General features: G+C 39.6%; 1 protein-coding gene across 2 annotated transcripts in view; it reads right to left on the reverse strand.

Moving 5' to 3' along the window:
• Positions 1 to 15,158, reverse strand: part of EXOC4 (exocyst complex component 4) — an 860,605-nt gene that overhangs the window by 168,118 nt on the left and 677,329 nt on the right. For both annotated transcript variants that reach the window (XM_021002278.2, XM_021002279.2), the window contains one exon: positions 4,758 to 4,894. In XM_021002278.2, the coding sequence (XP_020857937.1) occupies positions 4,758 to 4,894 (137 nt within the window). The remainder of the gene's footprint in view (positions 1 to 4,757; positions 4,895 to 15,158) is intronic.

Genomic DNA, 15,158 nt, shown 5'->3' on the forward strand with positions numbered 1-15,158 from the left:
CCTGGGGAGGGCAATAAATAGGGAGAGAGGAAGTGAGAAAGGACACTCAGCTTTTTCATACTCATCGAAAAGGAAAACACTTTCTCCCTTGCTGGTAAGATTTGATTAGGTAACAAGCTATACGCACCAGGGTATGTGTGCATTGTTGTATAACAATCATAAAATAATTTCCTATTTATTCATCTCCAAGGCTTTTCAAGAGTCACTTCATCCATCTCTAAAATGTCTCTCTGTTTGTATGCATGCACGCATGTACATGTATACATACATACATATACATATATGTGTAAGTATACACACACACCACTGACGTCATTCAAGGACTTTAGTGTACAAAAGCTGAGTGGAGAATACCACATCTACTAGAGGGATGGGAAGAAACAGGCAGGTAGCATCAAGGGCTACCACTTCCATTGGCATTTACATGGAATGATAGGACAGGTAGCCATTGTCTTGGGAAGAAATCCTTGGAGATCTCTTAGAAGCCAATCAGTCAAAAAACATTTATTAAGTGCCTACTATGTGCCAAGCTCTGTACTAAGTGCTAGAGATATAGAAAGAGGCAAAAGACAGTCTCTTCTCTCAAAGAACTCATAAACTAAAAGGGGAGACAACAAGCAAATATATATATATGAACAAGATATATACAAGACAAATAAGAAATAATTAAAAGAGGGAAGGCACTAGAATTAAGAGGGGTTGGGAAAGGCTTCCTATAGAAAGTGGGATTTCAGTTGGAACTTGAAGGAAGCCAGGAAGTGGAGATGAGGAAGGAGAGCACTGAAGCCATGGTGCACAGCCAGGGTAAAAGCCTGGGGTTGGGAGATGGAGTACCATACTTTGTAGGAGGAACAGCCAAGAGGCCAGGTCACTGGATTGAAGAGAACATGGCAGGGAGCGCAGTGTAGAAAGACTGGAAAGGTAAAAGGGGCAGGTTATGAAGGGCTTTGACTACCAACCAGAGTATTTTGTATTTGATTCTGGAGGTGATGGGGAGCGACTGTGTTTACTGAATAAGGGAGATGACCTGGCTAGGTGTGTGCTTTAGGAAAATCACTTTGGTGGCTGAATGGAGGATGGAGTGGAGAGAGGAGAGACTTGAGGCAGGCTGACCCATCAGCAGGCTACTGCAATAGTCCTGACACCAGGTGATGAGGGCCTGTACCAGCGCACTGGGTGGAAACTACAAAGAAGCAAATTTAGGCTTGATGTCAGGAAAAACTTGCTAACAATCAGGGCAGTTCCAAAGGAGAAGAGACTGGATGAGCATCTGTTGGGTACATTATTGTGGGGATTCCTTTGAGGACTGGGTGGAGTAGATCATTGCTGAAGTTCCTTCCAACTCGTGGATTTTGTGATTCTGTTATAGGGAATCAGTCAAGTTCCTTGACTAGATGGTTAGACATGAGCTTTAGGGACAATTCTCTGGCAGTGAGGCATGGGATGGATTAGAGTGAGGAGAAATTAGAATCGAGGTGACCAGTTAGGAAACTATTGTAGGAATCCATTTGGCAGGTGAAGAATATGACGGCTGGGACCCTGTATGAGTAGAGAGAACTCAAGGGGGTAGAATATACTTTGCTTCCTCTAATAAAAATTTTAGAATAAAAGATACCTTTTGTTTACATGGGTGATGAAAGAGGGAGAAAGTAACTGTTCAAGGTTTGTTAGCAGTCTTCATTAAGGCATCAGGGTAGAGAAGGAATTTAAGAAAATCAAACCTGATTACTGAGAACAAATTCTCTAAAAATTGGTCTTTATAAGGGAAATGGTCCTTCTTTCCACTTATTTTTTTTTGAGGCACTCCTCTGAGACCTGTCAGTGAAGACTAATAACAAGTCATTTTCTTTTTCTCTTCTGGCTTAAATAATGTTGACAAATGAATGTCTTCTATAGGTTAGAGCAGTGCTGTAAACGAGGCCAAGGTCACAAACTTAATTTTGAGGCCCGCTTTCTTTCTTTTTCTGATTCTGTTTCACATCTACAGAATACACCTGTAGGTCTAGCCACTTTTGTGTATTTGAATCTAGGAGAGAACTCTTAAGACAATAAAGTCAGATCACTGTAAGTACATCTGTACTGCAAGAAAATCCAATTCAATAAACATTTATTAAGCACCTCCTATGTGCCTGGTCTACACTGGGGATACACTTTATAAAAAGGAAGACAGTCCCTGACCTGAAGGTGCTTACAATCTAATAGGGGGAGACAATACACAAAAGAAGACAGGAAAGTGGTGAGAGGATTGAGGGAGAACAGTAGTGGGTACCGGGGCAAAATCTTGTTCCATGGAGTTGAAACCAAGTAGGGCAGCAGATGCAAAGAGGAGTGAGCTGACAGTTCAGTCTCTGCCCTCTATAAAGGAAAGCAAAGGGAATAGTTTGGTATTTCCCCCTCCAATCAGAGTAGAGACAAAGTTGAGGAAGGTGGTATCAATTTAGGCTTGAGTTAGCAGCATGGTCATGAGAAAATCAGTTCAAAGCACATTGTTTACTTAAGGAGAAGTGTGGACAGAGGCAATGTCATTAACATCATCTTCTTTGACAATGGAAGACATGGTTATTAGTAGATGATCCTCTTTCCATAAAGAGTAGCTTAGACTTTTACAACAGCCTATCTAGATCTAAACCATAACCTTATATGACTCCACCACCCTCCTTGTTCACATGCTCCTAATTCTGAGTCTTCAATCATTCTTATTCTTGCAATTTCTTCTAATTACCCATAACTTTCCTCTTCTCTCTTCACCTAACTATAGCTTAGCTTTTTGCATCTCCTGTATGAACCTTTCCTTAAGTCTTGAAACATTTGTTCATGGACTGCTGTGGACCAGAAGTGCAATTTAAGAAATGTAAATAAGGACATGGGGAACTCATTCAATCAGTGCTTTTGCTCTTAATTATTACTCAATAACTATCCAACTGGTTTTGTTTAAGAGATTTATTATTCTTTTTTTTTTCATAGCATTTATCAGAATTGCCTCTTTCTCTCTATCCTCGTCATCTCACAACCTGGATTATGGCAACTATTTCCTAAGTGACCTCTTTTCCCCAACCTCTCTCCACTACAATCCATTCTACAACCCATGTTCACTATAGCACTCCCTGCCTTCCACAAAAATTCTAGAATCTTACCCTGGAGGCCAAGGTCATAACTGACTCCACCTTACGTATCCAACCCCTGCTTGAACCATAAACTCTCATTTCTCTTGACGGTCTCCACCACCCTCCTTGTTCACATGCTCCTAATTCTGAGTCTTCAATCATTCTTATTCTTGCAATTTCTTCTAACTACCCAAAACTTTCCTCTTGTCTCTTCACCTAACTATAGCTTAGCTTTTTACATCTCCTGTATGAACCTTTCCTTAAGTCTTGAAACCAATACTGACCTCATTCCTTTTTCATTAAGTTGCTATACTGCTCCAGTGGCCCCTCACGAATGTATAAGGCATTATTCTTTATTAAGTCAGGGACCACGCTTTGCCTTCCACCTTCTTTGTATTCCCTATGATGCTTACCACAATGCCAGGCACATAACACACTCTCGATGATGGGCATGGCAGGTACTTAATACTACCTTCCAGAATTAGCAAGAGTCTTAGGACATTGCTGTGATTCATGTTATATCTGAACTTAGAAACTCTCCAGACAACTGACCTACAGAAGACTTTTCTCCCACTTGTTCCTTTTATAGATTCTTCAGGAGAAGCACTGTGATCTCCCCTACAAACATATTATCTCAGAGAAAAGAAGGCTGAAAAATTATTTAATAAATTTTCCATATTCTCTATAGTGTCAACAAAAGGAAATGGACTTAAAATCATAGAACATCAGAGTGGGAAGGCACTTTAGTCATCATCTAGTCTCAGGCTTCTTAACCTAGGGGCCATGAATGTAAAAAAAAAATTGATGACTCTATTTCAATATAATTGTTTTCCCTTGTGATCCCATGTGTTTTATTTTACAGACTTAAAAACATGATTATTAAAAAGGGTTTATAGACTTCGCCAGAATGTCCAAGGGGTCCACAGCCCAAAAAAAGATTAAGAACCCCTGATATAGTCCAATTCATACACAAGAAGAAATTCTACTGATAGTAACTCTGGCAAGTAGTCATCCTGTCTTCACTGAAAGTATCACTGCCAGTGACAGAAAAGTCCCAGACATAGCCAGACCAATCCAGCTCTACTGATGAAAAGGTATTTTCTTTTATCGAATCCAAATCTGTCTCCTTCTATTAGCTTCAGGGCCAGCAAAAGATGCAGATGAAAAAGAACTTCCTAACTGAGAGGAATGAAAAGAACTAAGGAAGGTTAGTAAGGGCGTTTGTGAATTCACCTGCTTTCCATGGTGCTCATTAACAAGAGGCAGAAGGCTGGGGACTATATGAATGCTGTAGGTCCCTTCCAGACTAAAGATTCCATGAGGCCTACTATGGCTGATTTAAGCCACTCAGAAGGAATCACAAGAAACTTCAGTCATATCTCATATCTTTCATCTTTTGGTGAGTGGACTGAGGGCTACAGGGTTAGGTTTTGTGAATATTCTTATATGTATATATATATATATATATATATATTATATATATGTATGTATGTATATATGTACATACACATACTTTTCAGATTTCTGACAAACTTGGGGCTGCACATTTTGCTGCACGGCCATGAATAAGAAAGATTATAATCTCTTCACAAGTGAACAATGAACTATGTGTCTCTGAAGTGAAGTGTTCTTCTCCTAAAAGTAGTTTTCTACCTGTAGGCAACTGTGCAGGTGTCCTTGTACTCCTGGAGCTTAACACACACCATGTTGAGGAACTGATCGGAGTATGCACTGAGGTCATGCATCAGGTTCATGAGGTCTTGCACGGTCTTCTCCACAATTATTGTGCTCTGGAAAAGGAAATGCAGACAGAACAGAAGGTTGTGAGATCTTCACTCAAGGGATGAGATAGCGGGAAACAGAAATAACACAGTAACTTAATGTTGATATTACCCGAAGTGGGAAAGACAACAGAAGAATGGTTATCAGAGTCAGCAGCGATGTCTCACCCAGGGCTGCTCTTTCAAGGACTTTGGAACACTTACATGTTGCATACTTAATCCTTAAAGTTTCAAATTGTGCTGCTCAGCTTCAATAAGACACTTCCGTGGGTTTTTGAGGATGTGCCTAATTTGAATCAACTAGATCACCTCATTGATCTGCTGCAAAGATCAGAGATCCAGACCAGGACAAAAAGGACAACACAGAAGGATTCTACAACCTTTGAAAGCTTGAAAATCACTGATCTAAGGAAAAGATGAATTGCTTGGGAGCCAGCCAAAGTAGATTTATGTTCAGAAGCATCAATTTCTGTTTGTGCAAGGAACTATGGGAAACATACTTTATTGTTTATATAGTAAAATTCCAAAGGTATAAAATGAGGAAAATATTTCCTGGCTATTCCTTATTTCCCAAGGATATTGAAACAATATGCTACATAAGAAGTGCTTTGAATTCCTAAGAAGAAAAGAACTACATAAATGCAAGGCTTTGTTACTGTTGTAAAAGCAGGAATAGTATCACTTTAAATTAATGGAGAGTTTTTAAAGGACTTTTTAGAGCTTTCACACCTGTTGCCTTCACAATAGTTCTATGGGGAAGATAGTACAGGTATTCTCTCCATTTCATAAATGAGGAAAATAAGGCACAGAATTTAAGACACAGATTTATCCATGGTCTATCAGGTAAGAGCAAAATTAATCAATCAATCAATAAGCATTTATTAATTGCTTACTCTGTGCCAGGCACTGTCCTAGGCACTAAGGACACAAAGATCTCCCATCCCTCGCCCCCCCCCACCAAATTCCTACTCTCAAGGAGCTTCTATTTTACCAGGGGATATTAAAACCAGAAATTTGTTCTGACTTTAAAACACACCCTTTTTCATTTGACCACATCATTTCTTTTGGGAATTTTGTCTGTTTTAAAAATGGAGGATATAAACCCCAAAAGAAGAAAAAAATATTATACACATTTTACCCACAGGTACGTAACAAGTTGATGTCAGACCTGAAAAAAGACACTCTTGTGCAATATTCATCAGAATGTAAACTTGAAGATTGCCCATTGGCAGCATTTAACCTCCTCATTTGCACTATTTTCTGAGCACTTACGCCTCAGACTCATACAACTGATTCCTGTGATCTTCCACCTCGGTGAAATACTAGCGTCATGCTCAACAGTCTGGACTCCTTCATTCAACAGTTGTGTTATACAGCACATATGTACAATACATGTAGAGAGGTCACGGTAAAAGATAAAATGATTTCTAAAGTGCTAGTTTGAGGCTGACCCATGAGGGAATTTTTAAATTAAATAAATAGCTCAGTGTGAAAAGCTCAATCATCAGAAATGGCCAAATCTACATTGAAATTAGATTGTTTTTATCTGAACATAATTAATCCAATGAGTTGGGAAATCTAAAAAAAAGTCCTACTCCAAGGGCTCATGGTGATAAGTGACCTGGGGTTCTGGAAGAATGAGTTAACAGAGCACAAACTTCTTCAAACTGGAGAGCCTTCGGATATGGGATGGTGCAAGACTATGTGTCTGTTGTCCCAAGACCAACCTAGCCAAGTGCAGAGAAACTCGTCACTAGCAACTTGTCTACCAGGCCTTGTCCAGATGAACAGATGACACATGAAACGAACAGAAACACAAAACGGTTCTCAATCTTCCATGCTTCCCTTCTGTTGCTATAATGATGGTGATGGAGTGGCAGGATGGGGAACAAGAGTGCTAAAGATTCGTGTAGTTCATGCAACATCTGTAAACACTAATATAATTCTTGTCATTCAACGAGCTATCCTTGTTTAATATTACTCAAAGAAGAAAACCACATTCACACTGATGTTCTAACAATAAGTGAAATCGAAAGAGAGAAGTTCCAAGTAAATGGAAGACTGACTTGGGGTTGAACAGCAAGGCCAATAGAGGAGTTTCCAGAGACAGCAAGAAATAACATTCAGTTGGTTATTTCAGCTCTTTTACCTTTCAATACTCAGGGTAAGCATAAGTAAACAAGCTACCCATGATGATAACTGCATTGGAGAAAATGAAACAGAGAAATTCCATGAAAACTTAACAAGATACTTTAAACTAAGTTACCCTGCACATTGATACTCAGTGTCTTCAATGCAAAAGTGAGCACTGGGGAAGACGGCAAAAAATTATGTGTGTGGATATACTTCCTGGGTTGAAGCAGAAACTGTACTAAGGAGACATGGATTAAACATTCTAGGTAATGTCACTGGTTAGAACGGAATGAGATACTGAAATGACCTTTGGAATTGGAGCATTTTGTGGCCAAGATAAGCTGTGACTAGAAGAGGCAGAATGACTTTGGAGACAGAGTACTGCATGTTTTAGATTCAAATGCTCCCTTAGACACTCACTGGCTAAGTCACTTAACCTTTTTCTATACCTTAGTTCTTCAGCTCTGAAATAAGGGTATTGGACAAGATGGCCTCTAAGATCACTTCCAAGATCACTTCCAAGTCTACATCTATGATCCTATTAAAATTGATAAAGATAGAGCCTGGACCTGTGATTTCGTTAGTATAGGAAACTTTAAGGTAAAGAAACTTCCTCTATGAGTACAAGCTAGCACCTGAGAGAGTTACTTAACCACTGAGGAATTAAGTGGCTTGCTTAGGCAGTTTGGATCAAAGGCAGTATTTGAACCCAGGTCATCCTGGTTTCGAGGTTAGCTCTCTGTCCAGTATGTTACATTGCCCGACCCACTAAAGAAAGATGAACAGTAAAATGAGTGACTAGAATATGGGATAGTGTGTGGGGTGAGACTGCAGTGAGAGAATTCACTCCACTGACCAGTCAATATTTGAAGGGGGAGGGAGAACTTGTTTCAGTGGTCCCTTGGTGCCTGCAGGGCATCCATACCTGTGCTACTGGGAGAGAAAAGTATGTGTGGGTTGGTAGGCAAGGGATGTTATGCTGAGGGCACAGGGAAAGTTTTGTGGAATACAGAAGGGAACCACAACTTTAGGAGTTAAAGGAAATAGGGTCTGTTCTGCGTCTATAAATGGTTTCTGCTCTGGGCTAGCTAAAAAGAGCACAAGGACCTCTGGGTTCACAGTGGGAGTGAACAGTAAAACTGGACTCAGCAGGAATTGAGTCTAGGAGTTTGTCTATGTCTCAGGATAGTGCATAATTGGCCATATGATGGCCCAGCTGCAGTATGTCTGGTTTAACATTATGCTGGGAATAAAAGTGATTTGAAACCAAGAAATGAAAGAGGCCAAAGGCTTGTAGACTACTGAGAAGCCATACGCTGCACAACATGAAAAACTTCTTTAAGAAGAGTCAAAAAGCAATGGCCAGTCCTGAATGACATCATTTTAAAAAAGAAACTGACTATATCTTAACAGACAGGGGAAAAAAAACATTTAAAGATGTGGAAGTTATTTGGAATTCATTCTTTGTATGCTGTCAAATGATTGGTTAGAGTAAAGGTCAAACTAAATGCCAAGTGTGTGATAACAGAAGCTTTAACCTATACTTTGTTTAAAATTTTACCTGTTCTTTTTTTTTCATTTCCTTCATTTCCCAATGTATCCCCTTCCCCTTCCCCTCACAGAGAGCCATCTCTTATAATAAAGAATTTTTTTAAAAAGGAAAAAAATCTATATGCAGAGTTCCACCATGTCATATTACTACAAAGAACTGAGGGGATAGCTCATTTTGGGGACCAAGCTTGGTCATTATAATTTCTCAGTTTTCTGTTAGGAATGTTTTGTGATTACATTGCCGCGGACATTGTGAATATTATTTTCCTGGTTTTGTTAAAGCTTTACTTTAAGGGTTCCCACATTTACCTGTATTCATTACGTTAAATGTTTCTTACAGCACAGTAGTATTCCATTAGATTCATGTACTCAATTTGTTTAATCATACCCTTATTAATGGGCATCTTTGCTTTCAGTTCATCACCACCATAAAGTGCTGCTATAAATATTTCGGCTTAAATGGGACCTCTCTTTTTGTCACTGATCCCCTTGAGGTGTATGCCTATTGGAGGTATCTCTGGGTCAACGGCTGTAAACATTTGTTTCCACATAATTCCAAATCAGTTTCCAGGTTGTTGCACCAATTTACAACAGCGCATTAGTGCGCCCATATTACTCCAACCCCTCCAACACTAACTATTCCCATTTGTAATCTTGGTCAATGTGCTAGGTATCAGGCACAAGCTCCCTTATTTTGATTTATATTTCTCTTACTACTAGTGATTTGGAGCATTTTTCATATGGCTGTTAATAATTTGTATTACCTTTTTTTTTGGGGGGGGGTGAGGCAATTGGGGGTAAGTGACTTGTTCAGAGTCACACAGCTAGTAAGTATTATGTGTCTGAGGCTGGATTTGAACTCAGGTCCTCCTGACTCCAGGGCCAGTGCTCTATCCACTGTGCCACCTAGCTACCCCAATAATTTGTATTACTTCTTTTAAGAACTGTTCATTTGCTTGACCATTTATCTAGTAGAGAATGGCATTAGGCCATATATATTTATTTGAGATATCTATCTCAGAAATGAGATCCTTATCAGAGATATTTGATATGAATATTTTTCTCAGACTTGTTTTTAAACAAGTTCTTAATGCTTAAAAGTGGGAAATAGAAAAAAAAGTAACAACATTTATCTACCACTAATTTTTGGAGAGTTTAAACAATGTAAACCATTCCCCTCAATGAAGAGGTGGAATGAACCCAGAAACCACTTTCACTAGCAAGCATATCCTCTCTTTCCAAGTGTGGAGAGACTACAGCTATGGGAAGCCTAAGTTGGTAATATAAGCTTATTTTCAAAATATTTTGGAGGACTATGGAAGACTGTGAGCTACACTGATTCACAAAACTATAAAAAGGAACTGAGGAGAAAAGGAACCCGTAGACAGCTCATTGTGAAATCTTACTAATTTCAAACACTTCAAGAATATTTGTGGATGAATGGATGGAAGGGCAGATAAAAATGCATTTATGAAGCACTGAGGATACAAATGTAAAAAAAGCAAGACAATTATTGCCTTCTAGGAGCTTACATTCTTAATAAGGGAGTGGTAGCTGGACTGGGAGGTCCAAGGCGCAGTGAATGGAACCATCTGAAATTAAGATAACAAAGATCTACAAAATGGAATATAGGTATATCTATTCACACATGTGTGATCACATATGGATAGCTCTATTTCTCTGTCTATGTAAGTTTATACACACAGAAAGACCTTAGAGAGGGAGATAAACCACAAATTGGACACAGAATTGAATAGGAGGAGGAAATCGGGCTGGATGGCATTTCCATTAAATTCAATAAGCATTTATTATGCATCTACCTAGTACCAGGCATATTTGGGAAATTACATAGTGCTTTCAGTAATCCCAGACTGTTTGGTGCTGTCAAAGCATAGTCTGAATACCAATATTCTTTCAATGACATCATATAGCTATGAGTCACCACTGTCTATTTTCTCAGAAGAAGGAAAATGGTAAGTAACTCCAAGGACAGTGGAAAGATGCATGTTTAATGTAAAGAGATCTAGCATGTTACCAACAGTGATTTGCCCACGGGATATCACTGAGCACAGCTTATGACTGAGAAAGGAGACATGCCAGTTGACTAGGGAGGATAAGCAAGAATAAATAAGGATATCCTGAGTGCAATAATGGTGCCACAGAGGTATTAAAAGAATCAAAGGAAAGGCCTCTATGCAGTGGCTGGATCCTCTATAAAGCATGCAGAGAAAGACTGACAAGAGCTACAAAAGAGAAGAAGGTATGGAGGGGATGTGATCTATGATGGTGGAGTAAGTACCTGAAACAATGAAACCAGAGATTCCTAAAATTATCAGTGTAAACTATAGGATTTTCTTATTTCTTTTGAAAATCAAAAGGGAAGGGAACAAAAGGAAATGAGGATATAAAACACCTATGCACACAGCTTTTCCCAAGACCATGGAGGATTAGCTATAGCTATGAACTATATCAGCATTCTTATTCAATTCTGAAGATCTCTTTGCTTTCATTCCCTCTACCTCCCCCCCACACTTTTTTTTTTGGTATATTAATCAGAAGGTGAGGTGAAGTATATTAATCAAAAACTGAGAGGAGTGAGGGGAGAAGAGCTATCTTCTGTAGGGCAAAACCGCATAGGAACCCAAATTACTGTCTCTATAGTATCCCCACAAGTACAACTTCCTTTTCTATATTGATTTTAAGATTAAAGCACTGCAGTTTCACCCTGATCCATAATCTTGTTCCTGTATATTTGCCTGTGAGTGACAGAAATTGATTCTGTTCTGCTCTATGTCCCCAAGCTGCTAAAAAGAATCTAAAAATCTCGCCCAGATTCAAAATACAGGTTATGCTGCATCATGGGCACTGACAGCATCTCCTCATCATGGGGCTCGGCCAGGAAATGAGTTAGCTTTGTGTCTTTTGCAGTACTTCATGTAGACACGGAGTTGTTTAAAATATGTATTTGGGGGGAAAGGGGTCAGGGAAAGGGCTCCATGACACAAGGGGAGAGGGTCATTGACAAGATCAGAATCCAAAGAGCTCTGAGTGAAAAGTCTGACCCCTACCTGACCAACTCGATGACAATGCCCCCACTGTGTCGTTGTCTAACCTCTGCTTAAAGAGTCCTGTACCAATGTCCCCACTTTGAGGCAGCTCACCCCATTTATTGCCAGCTGTCACCATTAAGGTTATCCTCACACTGAACTAGGATCTGTCTCTGAATCTTCTGCTCACTGCCCCCAGTACTGCCTTCTGGGACCAAGCGGGACAGGTTATCATGACGCTCAGATTGTAACATTTCTCCAGTTTGGCAGGGCCTTCCTCCACCTGAGCTTGTGCTCCTCTGGCGCCTAGAGCCCTCGCCACACCACAAGGAAGCATTGGATATGGAAGGGCATTAGTGGAGATTAACTTGCTCAGAGTGACTGAGTACTGTCACTAATTCACATTCTAATGCTAATTCATGTTCATAGAGCAGGGTTTATTAATTGGTTAAGATCAAATGCTCATATAACTCTCTGAGAGAGAACGAAGGTGTCTCTAGATATAGCACAAATGAATCATTCAGAAGATGGCGTGCTGTCTTAGGAGCCATTCTCCAGGAAAAGAAAAATCTCTTCAGTAACTAGAATGTGAGTTAAAAAGGAAAAAAAAACACTAAGTGATACCCTCAATAATAGCCTGTGATTTAATAATGTATTTCTTCTGAACATCTCAAAGCACTGTTAAATGTATTCTCTAATATACTTAGAGCATTCCCAAGGAGAACTGGCAGGAATTATTTATTCACTTTTGACAGATGAAAAAAATTGATGGCAACAAAATGTTAAGTGACTTGCTCAAGGTTACACAGGGATACATTGTGATTAGATACATCAGGTTTGGGGCTGAGTATGAGCTCACTTCATTTGGGAAACGGTGAGAAAACTGGCTTGATGGGAATGAAGGTTATATATTGGGGAGTAGAGGAAGAAAAATGTAGATAAGAAAGGTGGAGCCAATGACAGATTTATAAGGATTTTACTATCAGGCACTCAGCACCACCAGATCCCCTGACTCTTTATTGTGTAGTGTATTCAGTTCAGCTCCATCACTTTGTAGTTGAGGAAAGTGAGAAAAACAGAGGAAGGGAATTGACTTGCCCCAGGTCACAAAACAAGTGAGTGGGAAAGATAACCCTAGAAGTCAGGTTTTTCTGCGAAGTGGCCTCGCTTGGTTTTACAGCCTCTCACCTCTAGGTTTTTCAATAAAAAGCTGGATGTAGAAAAACAAAACAAAGCAAACAAATGAAAACCCAACTAACTTACAGTCATCAGAGCAGAGTTTGTATTCCATAAGGCAGTACTAGGGAAATCCTTGAAATAATGACAAGAGAAATAAAGGATGATAGTAACAAATATGTTTCCTTTGCAGCTATTCCATTATCTCCAGGGCTTATCCTAGCAGGACACCATTTAGGGATTCAGAAGTGAATGAATGCTTGTTGCAGCCGATGGGTGTGTACTAAAAAGATATTCTGAACATAGGTCAGTGGAATTTATCATACCTAAAATTTGTCATCGCTGTTATTTTTCAGTCATGTCTGACTCTTCATGACCCCATCTGGGGTTTTGTTGGCAAAGATACTGAGGTGGTTTGCCATTTCCTTCTCCAGATGATTTTTACAGATGAAGACACTGAAGACAGATTTGAACTCATAAAGATGAATTTTCTTGCCTCTAGGTCCGGTGCTCTAACCACCGAGCCACGTTGCTGCCCAATCTAAAATGATTATATTGCTAAAAAACTACAGCAATCTATGATTTATAGCCAATTATAAACAATTATGATAATTACTAAGACAATAAAAATGAGGACAGAAACTGAAAAGAAACCAGTTATACTTCATTAATCTGTGTGGATTTGTACAATATTTAAAATGTTCGTATGAGGCTGTATCTGTTAAGGAAGCAAAGGAAGTATTTCAGGGGCAGCTCAGTGGCACAGTGGATAGAACAGTGGCCCTGAAGTCAGAGTACCTGAGTTCAAATCTGGCCTCAGACCAAACACTTGACTCTTAATAGCTGTGTGACCCTGGGCAAGTCACTTAACCCAATTGCCTAAAAAAACAAAAACAAAACAACAACAACAAAAAAACCCCAAAAAACAAAAAACAAAGGAAGTATTTCAGGCTGGGATGAGTGTAAATCTCTAAGGACAGTTTTGCCTCTAAAGAGTCCTTTGCCAAAAACTATTTCTTCTGACCGCAGCTTCTGTTTCCTTGGCCCTCTATGTCCTGTGGCTTCTCCTTTACCCTCTTGCCCTTGAACTTGAAGCAAGAACATAGTCCTTTTGAGGTTTTCCTGTTTCACTATTACTAACAATGTGAGGCAGTATGACATCTTGGAGAGTGGGCTAGCAAGAGGTCAAGTCAAGTAATCAAGCATTTATTAAATGCCTACTATGTGCCAGGCATGCTGCTAAGAGCTACAGATACAAAGAATAGCAAAAAAGGTAGGACAGACCCAGGTTATGAAAGGACTTAAAAGCCAGAAGATTTTACATTTACATTCCTAGAGGTAGCAGGGAGCCACAGAAGTTTATTGAGCAGAGGAGTGACATGGTCAGACCTTCACTTTAAAAAGAGCACTTTGATAATAGAGTAGAGGATGGACTGCAGTGGGAAGAGACTTGAGGCATATCAACCAGCAGGCTATTACAATTGCCCAGGTACGAGGTTATGAAGGCCTGCACCAGGGTGCTAACAGTATCAGAGGAGAGAAGGGGGCACACGCAAGAGAGGTGAAGGTAAAAGCAACAGGATCTGGCAACAGATTGGATTATGAGAGGTGAGAAAGAGCAGAGTTGAGAATGACAACTAGGTTATAAGCCTGGGTGACAACAAAGATGGCAGTGACCTCAACAGTAATACGGAAGGTAGGAAGGGGAGAAGGTATTGGGGTTTTAGATTTGGGGGTACTGAGGTTTTAATCCAGTTTTAGACATGTTAAGTTTAAGATAAACAATCTGAGATAGCAGGGTTCCAGTCCTGCTTATGACATGTACTAGTTGTCTGAGCAAGTCACTTAACCTCTCAGTGTTCCCAGAAAACTTTCTAGAACCGGAAGTTATAGACAAATTGTTGATTTGTTATTGGTGGAGTTTTCTCATATTGAGTTCTTTACAGTGATGAAACCATAGACCTCAAATAGTACAAAATCAAACTAGCAAGGGAATGTATAAGGAGCAAAATTTGAAAACAAAAACAAGGGGAAGGTTTTAAGAAGTCCTAAGAATCCTCAAGAAAAGTGGTTTCTAGTATTCACTGGCTTATAAAGCTGGATATTTCTCATCTTACAGGCACACTTTCATCTTCACTCTGATCATGTTATCCACAACCACATCACCCTGCCCGGCACACAGGAAGCGCTTAATAAATGTTTGCTGACTGATCATCTCTCTGTAGAATCATAGATTCATAACTATAACACAACATGGTGGTGGTCTGGTCCAACACTCTCATTTCACAATGAAGAAACTAAGATCCAGAGAAATGACTTACCCAAGGTCACAAACGTTGGAAGTAGCAGAACCAAAATATAGCATT

Source organism: Phascolarctos cinereus, unplaced genomic scaffold (assembly GCF_003287225.1).
Source record: "Phascolarctos cinereus isolate Bilbo 61053 unplaced genomic scaffold, phaCin_HiC Scaffold_1;HRSCAF=81, whole genome shotgun sequence".
Classification (NCBI taxonomy): Eukaryota; Metazoa; Chordata; class Mammalia; order Diprotodontia; family Phascolarctidae; genus Phascolarctos; species Phascolarctos cinereus.